We start from the raw sequence: 21423 nt of genomic DNA on the forward strand, positions 1-21423 counted from the left end.
GAATTTAAAAGTAAGAAATAAAACTTAAAAATAATCACTGTTGCAACATACAATAGTTTATTACGTATTGGTTTATTTCTTAACTTTTATTTTGTTTGCTTCAGATACTATCTATTACATCCGGAAATACTTAATGTCGCCTTGTGCATCGTACAGAAGAAACAAATTTTGTTTCTATTTTCAGACAGACATGTCTAATTTTCTATGAATCCTTAAGCTATGACGTTAACTTTGTTTTATCTTATGTTACTTGTACTATTATTGTCTATAAAGAAACTGATGAACTAATTAGATATAATTATTTTAAACAAATACTATCATTACCTGGGTACGTCTATGATAATTCTCTAAATTATTTATTTCGATGAGTTTTATTTATTAAGTCACGAAGGTAAATTGTCATTAAATAATTGTTTGAATCGTCTTAATTAATTATCAGTCGTGGTCTGGTTATTTATTACGAATAAGGAAGATTGAAAAAAACCCCAACCAATATCCAATGAAATAACAATTTTACTGCAATTGGTACGGAACAATTTCTTAATTGCGAAATTAACAAAATTCCGTGCAATTATAATGTCACAGTGAATCACGACTTAAATAATACTAGTAACCTGCTATTATATGATAGTTGTTATTATTACAAGCTTCTATTTAACTTTACTTTTTTGTATCTATAGGTCAAATTTTGCTAACTAATTTTAAAACGGTCTCATAAATGATTGATCTGACTTTGGTGTACCAGCAGTTTTATATGAAATATAATTATATTAGTTTTTGAGGCTTACATCTAATATGAATAAAATAGAAGCTTACATTTAATATTTGTTTGTTAGATCTGATTTATTTAATATAGATAAATATTTAAAGCTATTTCATGTCATAATAAACTAATGTTATTTCATGCATGTAATGTAATGGTTTTATTAGAATGTTTATCAATGTCAGTTGTTGTATATAAGTACCAATTTTTATATGAGATAACATCTTTTCATTTAGTAATGATGTACTTAATTGATCCATGTTCATGTATTAGCGTGATGGATAGGTTCAAGATCTTTGTTTGGTCTGTGCTCAATACACATCTAATGTGTGCCAATTTCTTAAATATGTTTGCACAAATGCGAATTTTATGTGATAGTTATGTTTTTTTTTAATGTGTATTTTTATCAATATATTTTATTACTACATACATATTTTACAAAAGAATATAAAATTTTATAAAATACATGTTTACTCTTGCATATTTACATAAAATAATATTATACTAAAATATATGGAATGCAAATGAATTATAAAACGAGTCTTATTATAAAAACACCTTTAACCATCTTATATGACACTCATGAAAGTTACTTTTTTTATAATCGCATCTTTGATTGTGATATGTCTAGAGGGACTGACAAAGTTGAGAACGTGCCGAAAAAACAGAACGTGTCGAAAAAAATAATGGTCTACACGCACACTGTAAAGTAATAATATGACGCTTGGCGAGTGACAAGCGTAGCTGTCACGCAACCAACATAATAAAGTTGTATCGGTTGTAAATAATTGAAGTGATAATACGTAATAGTAATTGTTATATATATATATTAAAAGTACATATATATCGATGTTAAATAAATATATGATGGTTGTATACTAAAGGACAGTTTAACATCTATATGTCCAAGACGAATGCATAACTCCATTATAAAACTACAACCTCATTATAAACATAAAATTAAACCAAAACTTCGTAAGTGCCCTAAAAATCACAGCGCTAACGACATTTTGGTCGCAAGAAAATTATTCTCTATAAACGCTTGATTCATCTAGCGCTTTAATCGTTTGATTAAATGAGATAATGAAGATTTATCACTGCAGCGAACTAACTTTATTAGTATGTATTTGAACAATTTTTTTACATATACGATCTCAAACCAGGAAAAACCCCTTTAGATTCAAACTCTTACAGTCCTATTGCTTTATCAACATTAGTAAAAGTAGCTGAATATCTCCTGGTAAACCGGTTGGACTGGAAAGCAGGAATATTCACTCCGTCACTCGCTCTCTCAATTTGGCTTTCGAAAGGGTTTGATAAAAGTAGTCTTGATAGTCTCAGCATTCTTACATTTGAATAGCCTTGTCTAACGGAGAGTACCTTTAGGATGTTTTTCTAGATATTTCTTCAGCACATGAGAATGTTCGTCCGCTCTCAGACAGAAACTAAGGACCGATAGAACTGCGGCACGCCAAATGTGAGAGTAACTTGTGAGCTTAAGCAGCTACCTATTTTAACTCTTTGGGTTCGGTTTAAGAGATAAGAGGGAAAATGACTAGTGCAAACCCACCAAACGATGCCAAACGATTATATTTTTTAGAGCTATATGTGAACAGGAACAGTATCGTAAGCATTAGACATATCCAAAACACATCTATAACCTTATTTTTAGTATCAAGGGTCCAACCTCTGTAAGTAATAACGTTGCATTTTCCGTTGATTTACTTTTCATAAATCCAAAAATGTTTTTTGCAATATTATTAGTGTTTTGTAAAAAATAGATATTGATCAATTGGTTATTAGAACTTTTAGAAAAACACCTCAATGTTTTTTAAACATAATTAATTTTTTTTAAAAGTAGTTAAATTCAAGGCTGTTCGTCGATTTTTTTTATACAATGTGTATATTCATCCTAAAAACCAATGCACGTTTTTATTACTATGTTCTAGGCCGGTCTACAGGATAAACAACTGCTCTTTCAACCGCGATTTAATTTATGATCCACGTATTTGGGATATGTTATCAGGCGACCATTAACGTTGCGATTTATTTAAACTTAAATAAGCAAAGTAAGTTTGGTTGGTTTGATAAAAGTTTATTTTTATTTGAATCGAGCAGTTTTAGAAATATTAAAAAATACCTAAAAATTTACTCATTTTACATGATTATAAAACATAATTAAATATAAACTGGGTTCGATCATTATTGATGCAAATAAAGTATTATAGAATTACACAAATGCATGTTAACATCCTATATGTGAGATATGCAGATCGCTAGTTTCTAAGGAAAAGTAGAAATCTAATAAGGTATGTATAAAAGTTTCATTAAATATTGATATAAATAAATAAGAAACACCATTGAATTATGGTTATTACGAATAAAATTAGACTCATTTGAAAACACAATAAATGACATTCATTTACTTGTAAATATTATATGTCATTCACCCCCTCCCTCAAGACACAACGTAATCGTTTAAATAGTTCGGCATTCTTCGCTGCCGTGTCGAACGACGTTCTGAAAATGACGAACTCGTGGAAGGGAGTTCATGAGGTTGATTGTATTCAACAGATTCTTGGTTAGGAATAGGATTTTCATAACAACTTCGACAGGTGCATCTTCGTTTACAACGTTGTTAAGTGTTTCTTTGTTACTACGACAGACATTGGTGAAATGACCTGTTTTGGAGCAAAGTTGGCAGGTGGCATTACGAGGACATTTAAATCGTCGATGAATGCTTCTACCACAAAAGAAGTAATGTTTCTTTCTTGGATAATTTGCTACAGCTAAGTTTTGTTGAGTTTGGCGTTTCTTGTTCCTGCTTAGAAAAAGCGTTTAGATTAAAATAATTATTATTTACATAGCCTTGAGAATTTCGTTCGGCAGTTTCTAAAGCAATCGCTTGATTCAGGGCCTCATCTAAACTTAAGGTAGTGTTCTAAGAGTCTCTGTCGTATTGTTTGGGATGTGATCCCAACAACAAACGCGTCACGAATGTATTCACTCTTATATTCTTCAGGGGTCACGCCTTTAAAATTACAATCATGTGCTAATAATTTCAGTGCGCTTACGTATTCTGTAATAGTTTCGTCATGTCTTTGTTTTCGAGCAACTAGAGTATATCGAGCAAAAATTTCATTTTTAGGCTTTAAATATATGTGATCTAATAACGAGAAGTCATGCTCGTAGGATTTATTATCGCGTATATAGGAGTATACTGAAGACCCAGCTTCAAGTAAAGAACGTCAAATAATTAACAATATTTAATATAGTTTACAATATTTATTTTTCTACTTTTTATTACAATCATCCATTATCTTCCGCTTTGCAACCCAGATTAACAATTCCCATGTCAAATTCAAAAATATTCTTCCTCTACTTTTTTATAGAAATGTCAAACTAAAAAGTATTCATCACATTTATATAATTCTGTGATTGAATATAACTCAATAGCTAAAAGCTATACAACCTTAAATGATTATTTATAAATATTTTATATAAAATAATTTATAGGCTTACAATACGGTATAGACGGAGATAGATGATTTATTAATAATTTGAGATTCATTTTATCAGTTTCGTTACAAGCTTCTTCTGAGATAAAATTTATGAATGTATACCGCCAGTGTGACCATCGCAAATCTGCAGACGCCTTATCAGGTTCGACGTCAAAAGTTTCAGGACGACGATATCTTGACATGGTAGATATATAAGATGGCGTAGAATATTCTTCTGACATTGATATTATTTATTCGTAATAAATAGATAAAAAATAAATAAGAAACACCATTGAATTATGGTTATTACGAATAAAATTAGACACATTTGAAAAGACAATAAGTGACATTCATTTACTTTTAAATATTATATGTCAAATATTTTAATGAAAACAAAAAAGATTAACTATTTTTACTAAGAACTTATTATTAAGCATTTTTTAGGTTCGAATCGTCTGCTTCGAACCTAGAAAAAAAAAGAAAAGTCATGTAGATATCTAAGCCCAGCTGTGGTACAGTTACAGGTCGTTACTTTTACTTTTAAATGTTTTCTATAATTCTACCTTTACTTTCTAATAACGCGATACGATCACTTGTATATTAGACATGATACAAGATAATTTGAGAAGCACATGGCAATTTTCGTTATACATCATGTTTTATCTAATAGCAAGTATTTTGTCATGTCAACATTTACAACGTATATACTCTGTGGATTTCACCAGTCAGTATTTCATACCACACAGTATTTCTTCTGTATTCTGTAGGAAGTTTTTATACTCTTTCAATTCGTAGTTTCCATTGCATGACACTATAGTATATCGGAATTCGCATATAAATAATTTGTTTATCAAGAGGTAGAAATTGACTAGTTCTCACAGAAGCGTCATATTAAATTTGTTTTCAAGATATTATTCTTATATATTAAACATTTATAAAGGTGAGCTATACAACTATTTTTATAAATAAGATGGCGTCTTGCGGGGTAAATTTCAAGCATTATATTTACGCTTTTACAGATGCCGAATATTAAATTGCAGTCGTCAGATAATGAAATATTTGATGTTGATGTGGAAATCGCCAAATGTTCAGTTACAATCAAAACTATGTTAGAAGATTTAGGTATGGACGATGACGAGGAGGAAGTGGTTCCTTTACCCAATGTAAATTCTGCAATTTTAAAGAAGGTAATTCAGTGGGCAACTTACCATAAAGACGATCCTCCTATACCCGAAGATGACGAGAACAAAGAAAAGCGAACTGATGATATTTCTTCTTGGGATGCAGATTTTTTGAAAGTTGATCAGGGTACCTTGTTCGAATTAATTTTGGCAGCTAATTATTTAGATATAAAAGGGCTTTTAGATGTCACCTGCAAGACGGTAGCGAATATGATTAAGGGAAAAACACCTGAAGAAATTCGTAAAACGTTCAACATCAAAAATGATTTTACAGCAGCTGAAGAAGAACAGGTTCGCAAAGAAAACGAATGGTGTGAGGAAAAGTAATGTAGATTTTAACTGAAGTCTTAAGTCTCGATCCATCTAGGAGAAATATAGGTTTAAGCTTTTGACCTAATGATGCTGTTAATACAACATTTTCTATATCCACAAATTATTTCAGTTAATATAAAAACATAAGTTACTATGGTATCTTTCTCATTAACTTAATCACATTAAAATTTTTGAAATAAACTCTCGCATGACAAATAGTAAAGTATATCCCATGAATACCATTAGGTGGTTTATATTAACTCATGTTATCTATTTTAGTTTCATTTAATGTATAGAGAAATGATCAATGTTGTGTGTAAATTTAGATTTTAGTTTAAATCTTTAATAATAATAAAGGCTAGAAAAGCTTGTGATTTGGTGTAATTTAAAATATATGTTTTCAATGAAGTATTTATTTATTAATTGAATTAATACATAATAGGGTAAGTCACAATGTGTTCATAGTTTCAACTTGCCAGTGATTGAAATTATATTTTCCATTGATAGACTTTTGTTTATATTATCACAAAAACAAATTCGTAAATACTGAAACATTATTACTGAAAGCACCCAGAGGTGTGTATTTGATTGTTTTTATTAGGTAATGAGTATACCTACAATTATTTTTTAATGTATGATTAATTTTTTTTAGAAAAAATCTGATAAATATGATAACTATGCAGGTTTTTATCAAATTTAGGTTGAGATAGGCCCCTCAACATTTCTATATTGATAAAAAATCACTACATACTACTACATACATCTTCATCATACTTAATAGAAAATTATTTTATCTGTTTTCTAAAGTTTCACAGGTATAAAATAAACTGTACAATTCACAATGTAGTGTCCTTAATTTTAGCTCAACAGTGCTAGCTTGTGCTTTAAAAATGCGGTGGCATGACTAATGCTATGAAAATCTGAGTAAGAATTAAAGTATTAAAATTATGACAGTATATTTATTTCTAAGTGTGAAAAAGTGAATAATTTTTCTATAACACATGTTTTATGTAGACAAATGCAAAGAAAATCGAATATTGCTCAAAATTTACAGTAACTAAGTTTCTCGAAGACAAAAAAAGACAAGCAATGTTTAAAATGCCATTATTATGTTCATAGTTAATATAAAATTGAATAAGCTTTTAATGTATAAAGACAATATTGTTTCAAAATATAACAATATTGTTTATAATATTTTGTTTTGTTTCTTTCTTTTTTTTTTTAAGTTTTTTGTAATTGAATGATCTGTTTTGTCTGGTGTAATAGTTCCATAATTATCAAACAACAATAATCGTTATTCCACTTTTCGTCACTGATATGACTTTGAATTAAATTATATATAATATTTATGTACTATTATTGTGTGTTACCACTACCTGAGTCGTGGGTCTAGTGGATAGCTATAAGGCTGCAGTTCCCAAAGTACATTAAAAGTTATTGGTTTTTTTTGGGGAGAAGTACCAATACCCCGAGCCTGGAAGTTAGAAGTTTAAACACTCCCAAATATTAGAAAGCAGACCTTATGCCTGAATTGTTTCTGGTCCTATTGGATTGATGTCCCATCAGATTATGATTGTATAACAATGTTGTATGTACCTACATATTAGTTTTCTTCTGATATTCTAGATTATGGGAGGCTGAAATAAATAATTTTGTTAACATTTTAAAAAGTGCAGTGTATTAATTGCATTCTGTGTACAATATCAAATCAAATCAAATTACTCTTTATTGTACACCAGTAAACATAAAGTTAAATCACATTTAAGAAAGATGCACAAGAGGCGGCCTTATCGCTAAACAGCGATCTCTTCCAGGCAACCTTAGGGTAGAGGAAAGAAACAGATATAGAAAGAGGTAGAGGTGTACAAGGCAGATATAAACATAATATATGAATACATTACAGTGAAATAATAATATATTTAAAATAAAATAATGTACAGTACCTGGTAGCTAACAAGCATACATATATGTATGTATCACATTAGATATAAATTATATACAATATTAAACTAAAATTCTCTCGAACTAAATACAACATTAAAGTCCAAGATAGTATTGTTTCAACATAGTTTTAAATTAAGCAAGTGATTGTGCACGTCTTACTTCAACAGGAAGAGAGTTCCACAGACGAATAGCCTGAACAGTAAAGGAATTTGTATAGAATGAAGTCGAATGAGGAGGAATTTTTAAAAGTAAATTCATCAAAATCTTCAGAACGAAGCGTTCGATTATGAGTAGTACATAAAAATTTTAAATTCTCCTTTAAATAGAGCGGAGTTGAAGGAAGAAAAATAATTGAGTAAAGAAGATGGAGAATAGGAGTATTCTTGCGATAGTGAATTGGGAGCCACTTGAGCTTTTTGCGAAAGTCGGAGATGTGATCATATTGACGAACACCAAATATGAAACGAATGCAAATATTATGAAGACGCTCAAGCTTGTTTAATTGCTCCTCTTTTAAGTCAACATAGCAAGTATCAGCATAATCGAGAATTGGTAATATGAGGCTCTGTGGAAGCGAAATTTTAGTGTGAATTAGTAGAAAGTTTCGCAACCTTCGGAGCGACCCTACAGTAAAAAACATTTTTTTACTTAAGTTACTTATATGTGGTTCCCACGATAAATGTTGATCAAAAATAACCCCTACATTTTTACAATTTGTGCTAAACGGTATGTCAACATTATCCAAGCGAACAGTGGGTAATTCAGAAAAAGAAATGCGTGATATTAACCTAGAACTCCCGATGATTAAAAATTGGGTTTTTGTAGAGTTTACCTTTAATCTAAAAGATTTTGACCATTTAGCTATTTCATCTAAATTGTCATTCACTAAATAAATAGTTTTAGCTAAATCCGAAACTTTACTTAGTGAATAGATTTGAAGATCGTCCGCATACAAGTGGTAGAGAGATGTAATATGAGAGGAGATATCTAGTGTCCATAAAACTCTTTAAAAAATTAAAAACATTTCATATGTGTGTATATTAGGAATTTTAATTTATGTGTTAAGATTGGTTAATTTTTTTTACATTTCGACAAGACTTACAGATATTTCAAACAATAGCACTAAATAAATCGTCATGAGCTGAATAACTTTCAGGTATAAAATAGTTATCAATGCATGTAAGAAGAGGGCTATTGAATTTCCGCAGGTTCGTTCCACACGAAGCAGCACCAAGTATAAGGCCGACGATAAATGTGAATATTATCATGATTATAAGCGTACATTGGCATTTATTTTGATTCCATAATACTTCCTTACCTAAAAGGAAATAATCATAGATCGACCTAAAAAAAAACAAAATGGTCTTGAGTACATGATTATGTAGCGGGCAGTAAATATGTGGAAAGAAAAAAATCTGAACATTCGGCCCCTTCACTGCAGTTTGGCACACTCAATTTTGAAACACTTTGGTTAACCTTAGCGTACGAATCAATACTTACAAAAATAATAGAAAATGATCTTAACCTCTTAATTTAATTTGTAATGTACCTTTAGTAACAAATAATTATTTATCCCTACTTCCAGAACCTATTGCTATTTTTACTGTCCAGGCACTTTTACCGGCTTTATAAGTTACTCAACCGAAGAGCTACAATAATTTTAAGAAAGCTAAATAAAGTTACTAACAGTTTTAGTTTTAACGGTTTCTGTTTTAAGCTTGTAATTTACAAAGGAAATGTTGAAATACGTAAGAATAGTCATATCAGTTGGTACTCTACTTCTATCCTGCTGAACCATACCCACGCCGATATGCAAGCTAAGTTAAACGATCTAAGTCAGGAAGCGGCAAAAACTGGGCTTAAAATCAACATCCGGAAGACCCAGGAGATGAGAATTGGTGTGATGAATCGCTCACCGTTGCTGATTGGCACAGAGGCAGTGGAATGCGTCCACAAATTTACATACCTCGGAAGCGTCGTGTCAGAGACTGGTGGAAGTGAAGAGGACATCGCTTCACGGATAGCCAAAGCCCGAGCTACCTTTGCGCAGCTGAGACCTGTTTGGCAATCGCAGAAACTGACCCGAAGGATTAAACTTAAGATATTCGGGTCCAACGTGAAATCCGTGTTGCTTTACGGGTGCGAAACGTGGAAGGTTACAAAGAACATCTCATGCCAAATCCAAGTTTACGTCAACCGCTGTCTTCGTCGCATTCTCGGTATTTACTGGCCCGAGACCATCTCAAACTTAGAGCTGTTGGAGAAATGCCATGAGAGCCCGATCGACAGTCAGATCAAGCGTCGCAAGTGGAGATGGATTGGACACACGCCCCGAAGGGACCCCGACCATATTCCCAAACAAGCTTTGGACTGGAATCCCCAAGGGAAAAGAAAGCGTGACCGTCCCCGTCAAACCTGGAGACGCTCCGTGTTCGCAGAGGCGGCGAACATCGGAATGACGTGGAGCGAGGTGAAGGCTGAAGCTCAAGACGGATCGCGATGGAGGACATCTGTGGACGCCCTCTGCCCCATCTAGGGGACATAGGACATTCATCATCATCATCACCCTACTTCTATTATGAACGAACACGCGCATCCTTCTTCGACGCATTTCAAGTTCAAGTTAGACAAGGGTTTATGCCGCTGGACTTTGTAGTAATAATCCGTATTTATATTAGTAGTAATAGTGACTAAACAAGGTTAAAACTGAACTGTGATAATTATACAAATATATCAAGTTTTCTGATAGCCTCATTTGATGTATGCCTATAAAATGCTACTTTTCATTCCAGAAAGAGATTAAATCAAATTTATTCAAGTAAACTTCACAACGAAGCGTTTTTGAATCGTCAATATTAAAATACTACCACCGTTTCGGAAAGCAGCCTCCAGCGAGAAGAAACGGCAAGAAAACGAAACTCTTTTCAAATAAACAGATTAACAATGTTGTTTTTTTACAATAATTAGTGTCCTGTGAACCCGAGCCTAAATCCAGGCGTTTTTTTCTAAAAAGTACTCTTAATAAATAATAAGACTTATTTATTAATTTAGTCTTAATAAACTTTTTAAATTTCGTAAATGATAAATTGGTTACATTTCCCGGTATCTTATTATATAGGCGTATACCATTGCCCAAAAACGTTCTCTTTACCGTATGTAAACGGAAAGTAGGGGTTACAAGTTTATTCTTATTTCTTGTATTAATAGTATGTATATCAGCTTTTATGGAATACTTTTGTATATTCTTCTGTATAAACATTATATTATCATAAATATATTGTGAAGCAGCCGTTAATACACCTATTTCTTTAAATTTTTCGCGTAATGATGTCCTAGAGCTAATATTGTAAATAGTTCGGATAACTCTTTTCTGCAGAATAAATTGAGTTAATCTACCTGCAACACTGTGTATTATCACAAAGTAACTTATCAGTTTCGTCCAGAAGTCGTTGAAGTTGCTGTTGAGCTAATGCTATAACAGGACATTTTTTGTGAAGAATGTTAGCTATTTCCACTTCTGTATCTAAATCGCAACTACAACTTGCAGTATCTGCAGCCACTCTATCGCTCCTTGGCGATTCGAGCAATTCTTCATTTACGTCTTCAGTTCTAGCACTAAACGCTTCTAAGGACATCCCATTTCGACTTTTGTAGGATTTTCTTGTGTAGTTTAATATATTTTGTATTTGATAATTATCACTCGTCATTTACCAAACTTTATACGTTAATAGATTAATTGTATTATTAGTAAAAAAATAATTTTTACAATTAGCTATAAGATAATGATGCACCATAAAATGACGTTTTACTTCAATAACAATAACATCAAACAACATGAATGCTCTTCTAGACACCGAGTAGGTGTGTGTGTGTAATCAGGATGTTTATTTGTCTATAAATTGTCATTTAAAACATTTAAAAAGTAAAAATTGACAATTTCATTATTACTTCATTTGTAAATTCAAATGTGCATGTGCCAATATTTGCGTTTTGGGAAAGATCAGCGCAACAATAAATTATTGGATGGGCAATGGTTAGCTTTAAAGATGATTGTTTATTTACCTTACCGTAGGTACCTACTTAACTACTTTATGTTCATACCATAAAACTGTGTTACTTACTTTTTGTTTAACCTCTATAAAAAAGTAAGTTTTAAATGTTGTGCCTCATTGTTCTATTCATCTAGTAGTTAACTTTTATAACTGTAATCTGCAGATCTCGGGGTCTTGGGTCGGACCCAGAAAAATATGATTTTCTCTCGATATTTTTTTTAACAGCGGCCCAGAAGTTAGAAATGTTCACAATACCGTTCGCCGGAAAGAACGTAAATCTGTGGTTTTGAGCAGGACTGGATTATCCATTGGCCAATGTAAGCAAACGGAGTAGGCGTTTTTATTTTTAGATTAACATTTAGTAATCAAAAATTATAAATTGAGCTTAACCCACTTATATTTTTATTGCTTAATTATAATATTACAGGACTCAACTAAGTATCGATGCTATAGAGACTTTATTTAAATTTGTGCATAACATAATAACAAAATATATTATAATTAATAATGCGACGCAAATTAATGAAACGAAGCAAAAACTATCAATACCATTAGGTACATTTATATTAGAAGATAATATGCCATTTAATTATCAGGGATTTAATATTTATCATATTTTAACCTTGAATGATTGACTTTATCTTATTTGTTTGAATAAGAAATAAGGGCAACATATGTATTTAAAATGCCACTTAAAGGTATAACAATTAATTTATTATTATATTGTAAATATTATATATCTTTTAGCCTCATACTTAATCACCAAAGGACTGATGCATAATCTTCTTTGAATATTCATATACGACGAATAGAACTGCAGTCGCCGGTATTGTTCTTACTAATGTTGGTTTGAGGCCATTGTAAAGTGCCAGCACTCCTGGTTTAAACAAGTGAATAATTTATAAGTAAATTAAATTTCGAACATAATCAAATGCCTAATGGATGTTTATAGTTTTCTTACGAATATACAATGGTGACAAGTTGTTTAGAGTAGTAAATAACAAACCTTCTTTTTGAATTATATCCAGACCAACAGTGAGGAATTTCTGACTTTTGTTTGATATTTGTATTCTTGATTTTATAACATCAGATGGAAAAATAATCGTCCACAACAGTAATCCTCCAACTGCACCAGCTATCATAGTCTTTACGAAACCTATTTCATCCTTCGATTGACCGGGTTTGGATAATAATTCTCTTGTACCTGATAATTGTAATGAATACATAAGCAAGTAATTATTTTAGAAAACTTTCTGATATTATCTGATTAAATTAAGAATCTGATAATTTCACCATCTTTTCTAGATATAACAGTAGTAGTAGCAGTTCTATATATAATAAGCTAATAACAGTGCCATGTTAAAAACCAATAATAAGTTGGACTCTCTACTTAAATGTAGATAATAAAAAAATATTTTATACCTTCATATCCACCAAAGAAGAAGAAGTAACCTGGCATTTCCCTCATGATTGTCGGTACAAGTCCTCGGAATAATCCTTGTATTCCATATTGTTTGAATATTTGTTGAGTCAACTGTAGCGGGGTTATCTTTACCTAAAAATAAAATAATGATTTAATATAAATTATGGAGTTTTCTTGTAGTAAATTGAAAAAAGTGAATGATTGTTATATAAACCCATGTAAGATGATGCAATAGGTGATTTTTATTAGCTGCATCATCTTAAGTAGCTTAGGCATTTAATAATGTAATAAGTATAATCTGTAAGCATTATATATTTTATTATTTTAAATGAGTCAAATATGTGAATTTTATTTGAACAAAATGGTTTAAAAAAATGCTGTATAATATGATTATATTGCTCAAAAGTCAATTATTAATGAAATACCCAAAGGAGAGTCATCATACAGCTGTTTGTGAGCCTTGAGCGTTAACTTCTCTCATTGCCTGCAGTTGGCACTTGATTAACTCTGTTGGACATAATGTGAAAGATGAGAAAAAAGCTGCCAGGAATCCCGCTGATGCATTGCCCACCATTGAAAGTTCCTCAACACTCTGAAACAATATATATCACAGAATTATATTATCCATCCATGTATGTGTATATATGTATATTATATCATATCATATCTGAAAATTTAAATATTTGTATTATTAAAGTCCATAAAGTAATATTACCTCAGTTCCTATCACATTACACACAAATTTTTGACAATATCCATAGGCTGCAAATAATACAGAATTCTCTGCAATATTTGCCATAACTGCTGGTGTTGTGCCTGCATACAACCCCCTAACTATACCATCATTACGAAGTGTTTGTTTTAGGCAATTAAACATTCCCTGGTAAAGATGAGGAAATGTTTGCATCTTTACTTTCACTGTGTCCAGAGGTTGTCCCACATACACAAGTGCTATCCCGCCTGTTACATATAAATTATTTATTAATATAAGGTTGACAATTGTTAAATTAATAAAATTGACATTAGTTTGTTGCATTATTATAACATTACCCAGTGATCCAGCTGTGAAATCTATGAAGCCACTTTTTAAATTTCCTTTTGATCCGGATGAATGAGCCATGCTGGCTTAGGCTAAAAAGTAAAATGAATAATTTGTAAAATTAAAGAAGATTTTTTAACATTGTATTTTAAACAAAAATGTTTAAAATATATAATAATGCTATTTTTTAAATTAATAAGTATTTTATTTTTTTCGATTCCAATAGCTCGTAAAATGAGTAATGGTGATAAACTTTTTATAATTATTTAGTCACCAGTTCGTAGTCCACAAAGTGACTAAATTATATTATCATTCACATAAAGTTTTGATATTTATAAATAATCATTTTATTTGTACAGTAAGAAATTATTAACATAATAAAACCAAGATGAACATGTTTTTAAAATATATATATTTAAAAAACGTACGTTAATATTACACTATTATAATTATTTTTAAAATTTTCGATAAAGTTATCGAGGTTAACTGAAACTAAAGATAAGATTTAATAAAGTGTGGACTAAGGACTTACTATTATTTTGGGCTTGGAAAACAACGAATGACCAGAAATTAAGTATTTCAATTCAAGCAGAAGCTTATTGAATATAATTTATAAATATTTTGCTCAATATTATTGTTTATAATTTGGCCTATTCGCCCGCTAATTTAATGAACACGGTTCGTGCCGACTACTCACTAACAGTTAGCACATTGGTTAATTCTAATTGACTGATTCTGAAATCTGAAATGTGATTACATTTGGCATTTACTATACTCTATGATACCATGATAGTTATCTTATGTTGGCAGGGGAGATAATTTTTTTATATATATTTTTGATAATTCTAATGTTCGTGAACTGTTTTTCATTATTTGATCGATATTTTTTGTTCCTTTTAATAATCTGATTCTGATTAGTTCTTTCGATTAAAAAATCATCCGTCTGTTCTGTGCTACCTTTTAATTTCATATTAAGGTATTTAGTTATCTTAAGGTTGCAGGGGGAAATATTTATTTGGCTATTTTAACTGTTGGTTTATTAACTCTCCACTCTTAGCACCCTTACAATAGCGCAGTATTTACCTAGTAACGGAATATTGAATGGGCTAGCATTAAAGCATATAACAATTTTTCAACAATTTTGCGCTTCAATAAAATAACAATAAGCAAGATTATTAATTAACGGGCTAGAATAATATTTTTTCAATAATTACTTAAAGTTCATCTTTTTATATTTCAGTAAATTATATATTATGCTGTGTTGACAATCCGCACGCACTTGCGCCGCATAAAACGTTAAGACACTATGCTATTAAATATTTTTACGCCACAAGATATATTTTTTTTATAATAAAACATTGTCTGGTTGACAAACCGACTAAATAAGCGACTAAAGCATTATGATTACGAATATTAATCCGCAAACCAATTGTTCCGGAAACCCAACTGTCTCAGGTGGTGAGATAGACTGTCTGGAATCAAAACTACGGCTTTCTCTCTCCTCTGACGCTCTTAATTTTTTTTGAAAAAACTTTTTATTTTTGTTCTTACTAAATTTAATTGGTCGTCTTAACTCTCAAAGTTTATTTGTATCAAATCATATTTTATATCAAAAATGGTTTTTTAATAACATTAAAAAATGATTTTAATATAATCGCCCATTTTCTACAACTGATATGCAACAAAAAATCTTAAATAACAAAGCAAATCCTATTTATTACCACACAATACAAAATTAAAATGTCCAATATATATTTTATGTTATAATGCATAGTAAAAAATATGCCTTATTTCATTAAATATATCATTGTGTTACGTATTCATTAAGGGCCAAAAACTAAATTATTAAATTATAATTTATAAATGTCCTTTGAATAATAATGGTAACTTTAGCCTATCATCGGTGAATATATGTATTTTTGCATTTGTGAAGAATGCAACAAATTTCAGTTTATTATAAACTTATTTTGATTACAAGTTTTAGATAAATAATATATTTTAATTTGAATACTTTAATTTAAACAATAATTAACACTGTATTTAGATATATAAATAAGATCGAATGTAATTCTAATAGATAATACGGCTACGACTATATCTTCATAAATGCTATCTGTATGAATGAAGTGCAAGAAAACATGGTTGTTTTTCAGCGTTCCTTTGAGTTTTTGAACATTATCTATATATTATTAATTTAATAATCATGAATTAATAATGAATTAATTAACGCAAATATTAACTTAATTTTTTTGTTATGAATGAATTATATGAATAACCTAGAGTTTTATTTTAAGAAGTGTTAAGATAGTAGATTTGTTATTTAAAAAAAAACATGAATTTTAAGGACTTTCAATAGTTTAAGTAAGTGTTCTTAAATGTAGAATGTATACCTTATACATATCGTCAAAATTATATTAGGATTATGTGATTGTTGAAGAGAAAACTGGAGAAATTTTTTGACGTGTCGCTTTTTTAAGTTTCGTGTTCGTCCGCCATATTTGTCCTTTTATAAATTTAGTGTTTCGGTTTGGATCTAATGCTTCCTTTCCTTTCATGATAATTAATTTGCAGCTATGAATAAATTTATCTGATTTCAAAACCAGACAGGCAAGTTATTGTAAAGTTAAGCAAAAGGAACAATGTGTCGTTTTTAAGACAGTTATATTGTGCCAACTACAACAGTCGCGTCTTTGTTTTCTAGGTGTTCAGGATGGTTGTTGGATCCGCAACTTATCCAGGGAGGCAAGTGCTCCACAAAATGCAGCCAATGGGCATGACACCTCGCGAATTGTCTGAATACGATGACCTAGCTACGGCACTTATAGTGGATCCTTATCTTGGAATTACTACACACAAAATGAATATTCGATACAGACCTTTAAAAACAAATAAGGAAGAACTAAGAAACATTATCAAAGAATTTATTCAAACTCAAGATTACAATAAAGCTTATACAAAACTTGCCAATGGGGAATGGATGCCTCGACATTTTAGTAAAAACAAACATCAACAAAATAAATTAAGAGAACATGTTAGTTACTTATTATTGTATATTAACTTAAGCTATTTACTTGTAAAAAAGTTTACATTTTACTTTATTTTTTTCAGATATATCGTTATCTTCGAGTATTTGATAAAAAAGCTGGTTTTGTGATAGAGCCTTGTTATAGATATTCACTAGAAGATCGTGTAGGAGCTAAAATTTCAACAACAAAAAAATTTTTTAAACATGAAAGGATTGATTTTTTGGTAGGGTGTATTGCTGAAATGACAGAAGAAGAAGAAAAGCAGTTGCTGCACCCAGGAAAGAATGACTTTTCTGTAATGTATAGCTGTAGAAAAAATTGTGCTCAGTTATGGTTAGGGCCTGCTGCTTATATAAATCATGATTGTAGGCCTACTTGTACATTCGAAGCTACTGATCGTGGTAAGGCCTTTGTTCGTGTATTGAGAGACATTGAGATTGGTGAAGAAATAACTTGTTTTTATGGAGAAGATTTTTTTGGTAATGGAAACTGTTACTGTGAATGTGAAACTTGTGAGAGAAGAGGCAAAGGAGCATTTTCTGTGCAAAATGAGCATAATGATGAGCAAGCTACAAGATACAGATTTAGAGAAACTGACAATAGAATAAATAGAACAAAAGCAAAGCAAACACAGAAATCCAGTTGCAAAAATTCAGAAAAAACTCGAATAAGCAATCGACAAGTCTCTAATATAATATCTCCTCTCAGTATGAAAGAAATGAAACAAAAGGGTTTGACAAAGTATGATGCTGAACTGTTAATAGCTCAAGGATGTATTGCTGATGTTGTTGATGGAGCTGTTAGTAAAGAAGCTCAAGGTAGTCGAGAATCATCTGCTTCAAGCCGCGGTGAGCGTTTACGCCGAAGAACAGATAGTGGACGTGCATTGAATGGCAATACCACAACGGCTGCCAATCAGAGCCAAGCCACACAGTCTCGTCGATGTAGTATTACTAGTTCACGTAGTAGTCGTGATTCTCACTCTGGCATAGTTTTAAGAAGTCATAAACGTCTTACTGAAGCTTGTACTCAATCAACTTGTTCAAAGTATAGAAATTTAAAAACAAGTTCTGAAACCAAAATTGGTGTAACTGAAAATATATTCAAAACTGAACCTGATCAAACTAGTTTAGAAATTAATGATTTGTCTCTGGAAGGTAAACCTGTTCATGATCCTCAAAAAGAATACTGTGAATCTGAGTCACAGCTGGTTACTTGTAGTGAAATAGAAATATTAAATACCTCTGTACATAACACTTGTGATATGAAAGAATCTCTGCAGCAGAATGTTGAAATGCCTTCATTAGTTAAAACAGGTACATCTGAATTGCAGAATTGTAATGCTAAAGGACATGCTGTAGAAAATATTAAATGTATGAGTGATGATGCATGTGTAAAAAGCGAAATATGTGATTTTAGAGAGAATGTTAATCCAAGTGAATCGAAGGATAATAAAATGAGTAAGCATCATAAAGGTGAAGTTTCTAATCGGACAGAAGAAACGAAAAAAGAATCAGAGTCTGGACCTCCATGGCTGGCAGATAATTCAAATAAAAGTAGTGAATGTCCCTGCACACCACCACGCAGGGGCTTGAAATTGACTCTCCGTGTGAAGAGAAGCCCTGTGGTTGAAGAGGTTTTGGAATGTGGAGGAACAGTGGAAGCTCCAGAGTATGAAGTTTTAAGATTAGAAGGCGTGGATCCCGAAACTGCCAGGCGACTGAAGAAAAGACGTAGATCGAAGGAGCGACATCGCAAACATAGCCCTATCCGTCCCCTGCCTCCTATGAAACGCTTAAGATTAATTTTTGGTAATGAAAGTCGCACTATCGACTTGCCCTCTGCCATTTCGGCAGACTGACAGCCACATTACTCTTGTGGTTATGTTTCCACCGTTAATATTCAATTATTAGTTTAATTATTGTCACTGACTAGGATTATTTTTATCTAGTATTTATTTTGTGACGTAAAGTTTGAATTGATTGAAGTATTGTGATAGCTAACAAATTGTTTTAATTGAGGAGTCATTGAAAATATTTATTGAAACATTCAGTGTTATTTCATTAGCACAGTCACAAAAAAAGAAGTGACTAAATTGAAGGAGTCCATAGAAAAATTATGACACAATACGCTAGATTTGTATTATTTCTACTGGATTTATATACATATAAATACTTTTATCAACTTTAGATTTTTATGATAAAAGAACAATATTTTGTAAACAGTACCCTTTAACACTTATATTGAACTTTTCTTTTACTTAGCCAACATAAACTAGATATCTTTTTCCTGTGGACCATTATTGTTAGCATTATTCACTTTTTTATTTTATATCATTTAACAAAAAACACAGGTCTGTATTTTCTTTAACCTATTCAAACGGCTTATACACTTACTAATAGAATTGTGGATTTAGTCTATTTCTATACATGGCCAGCCAAGTTATTTAGCTGCCTCAGCTTGGCCGGTCGTGGGTTGAGCATGGCTAGTATAACATGATCCTGAATGTTATTTATTCAGTATACTTGTTTAGGTTTGAAATTATCTAAGATATTTAGGATGTGTATATTGTTAATATGTATAGTTAAAATTGACAAGAATTCAGTGAATATTGAGCTATAAAATTAAGGATCAAAAGTACTGCCGGAATTACCCTTATTATGTAATTTATATTAACTAAATTTTACAGTTATGCTAGTCTTAAACATAAATATGGAATCAGGTATAAAGCTTTAACATGACCCCCCCTCCTCTTACAAAATCATTTCAAAATTGTGTACAAGAATAATAATTTCTTTGGTATGCAATCTTCTTTTTTTTTATATAGTCTAAATTAACCCTATTGATTATGAATTTATTATAACTTAAATATATTTTTTAAATGCCACGGTATAGTCACTTTAGAAATGTTTCATTTATGTTGCTTTTTAGTTTCATGTGTAATTCCGGCCTAATGAAATTTACAGCTGTTGAAAACTGTAAATGATGCGCATAGGAAGTCATTCATACAGGATGTATTGTGAATTCATTCTGTTAATTCAATTTAAATTTTTGGACTGTATTGTTAGCAATCTGTCTTTTTTAATTTTTATTCTTAACACAATACTTTTATTGATTTTATTAGTTTTTATAAAATCTTCCTTTAACTAAGTCCAGAGTGGCCTTGATTAATTTTATTCTCAGCCAAAGCTAAAAATATACTTAAATATAAGAGAGTAGATATAACATTTGTTTAAAATAACCTCCAGTGTATTAAACGGATCAAAAAGTGGTTTATAGTATTTGTTATTTTTTTAAAAATGGATTAAATATCTAACATGTGTATGTACTTTAAAATTGTGTAGCAACGGTATTTGAGTTGTAAATATTATAATAAAACGAATTATATACCATATACTTTTAAGCTTAAAACTCACATGACCAGATTTTTTTATATTAATATTATTATAGTAATTTCCAAAAACGACAGCGTGAAGTTCTCTAAAATTCGAGATCTAACACTCATATTCATATATAACAATAAAACTTATTTAATATGGTACATACATTCCATTTATTGGTAAAATTAAGGCACATGTTTGACTCTATTTTTTATTGTATATGTCCTAATTATTACTTTAAAATGTGAAATTAAGGAAAATATTGTTAAGATTAACTGCATTATTTTTAATAGTTAAATTAAATTCCGATTTCATTCATGATGTATGTTTATATAATTAGCAATACTATTTCACATTAAAAAGTTATTAACTCTTCATAAGGGTATTGCTAAATCACATAGACCTAGTAATCCTTGTATTGGTAGTAAGAATAAAAATATGGAGGGACTATAACCACATATTGAACGATAGAAAAGTGTAAATGTATTAAGTATATTGCTACCTTTGATCGTGATGTTAATTTCAAAAATAATAATGCGCATCATTTACCTTGTAAAAACAATTTGGTGATGTATTTATGTAAAATTAACATACTTATCTGCTAGTAAGAAAACTAGCTTTTGTGATATTCCAAGATGGAATAGTATATGTAAAAATCCAGGTTAGATGAAATAATTGCATCTTGTTATCAAATTAGCTATTATGGAATATTTTCATTTAATTATGATAATAAAATGCCTCGACTCTTTTTCTTTTACTTACTTTTGAATTTACTGTATTGGTAAATTCTGGATATCGTTTAA

General features: G+C 30.7%; 4 protein-coding genes across 5 annotated transcripts; 2 read left to right on the forward strand and 2 right to left on the reverse strand.

Moving 5' to 3' along the window:
- The first annotated feature begins 4953 nt into the window (after nt 1-4953).
- On the forward strand, nt 4954-6164 carry LOC113397377 (S-phase kinase-associated protein 1). The gene is made up of 2 exons (XM_026635692.2): nt 4954-5203; nt 5283-6164. The coding sequence occupies exon 2, from the start codon at nt 5283-5285 to the stop codon at nt 5769-5771; it is 489 nt and encodes a 162-aa protein (XP_026491477.1). The 5' UTR covers nt 4954-5203; the 3' UTR covers nt 5772-6164.
- A 2565-nt stretch (nt 6165-8729) lies between these two features.
- LOC113397376 (uncharacterized) lies at nt 8730-11503 on the reverse strand. Its single transcript, XM_026635691.2, has 2 exons — nt 11097-11503; nt 8730-9044 (listed from the first exon to the last, which is right to left on the reverse strand). Exons 1-2 carry the CDS (start codon nt 11405-11407, stop codon nt 8810-8812), a joined length of 546 nt encoding a protein of 181 aa, XP_026491476.2. The 5' UTR covers nt 11408-11503; the 3' UTR covers nt 8730-8809.
- Nucleotides 11504-12444: 941 nt separating this feature from the next.
- LOC113397375 (mitochondrial ornithine transporter 1) lies at nt 12445-14916 on the reverse strand. Of its 2 annotated transcripts, XM_026635689.2 has the most exons (7): nt 14747-14916; nt 14226-14306; nt 13891-14135; nt 13621-13767; nt 13175-13307; nt 12759-12956; nt 12445-12629 (listed from the first exon to the last, which is right to left on the reverse strand). In XM_026635689.2, exons 2-7 carry the CDS (start codon nt 14293-14295, stop codon nt 12508-12510), a joined length of 915 nt encoding a protein of 304 aa, XP_026491474.1. In that variant the 5' UTR covers nt 14296-14306; nt 14747-14916; the 3' UTR covers nt 12445-12507. The 2 variants fall into 2 exon arrangements, with proteins under 2 accessions (XP_026491474.1, XP_026491475.1); XM_026635690.2 differs by lacking the exon at nt 13621-13767.
- A 1426-nt stretch (nt 14917-16342) lies between these two features.
- On the forward strand, nt 16343-21368 carry LOC113397373 (histone-lysine N-methyltransferase KMT5B). The gene is made up of 3 exons (XM_026635687.2): nt 16343-16575; nt 16916-17245; nt 17323-21368. Exons 2-3 carry the CDS (start codon nt 16925-16927, stop codon nt 19099-19101), a joined length of 2100 nt encoding a protein of 699 aa, XP_026491472.1. The 5' UTR covers nt 16343-16575; nt 16916-16924; the 3' UTR covers nt 19102-21368.
- Nucleotides 21369-21423: the final 55 nt, after the last annotated feature.

The sequence above is a fragment of the Vanessa tameamea genome, chromosome 3 (genome assembly GCF_037043105.1).
Source record: "Vanessa tameamea isolate UH-Manoa-2023 chromosome 3, ilVanTame1 primary haplotype, whole genome shotgun sequence".
Lineage (NCBI taxonomy): Eukaryota > Metazoa > Arthropoda > Insecta > Lepidoptera > Nymphalidae > Vanessa > Vanessa tameamea.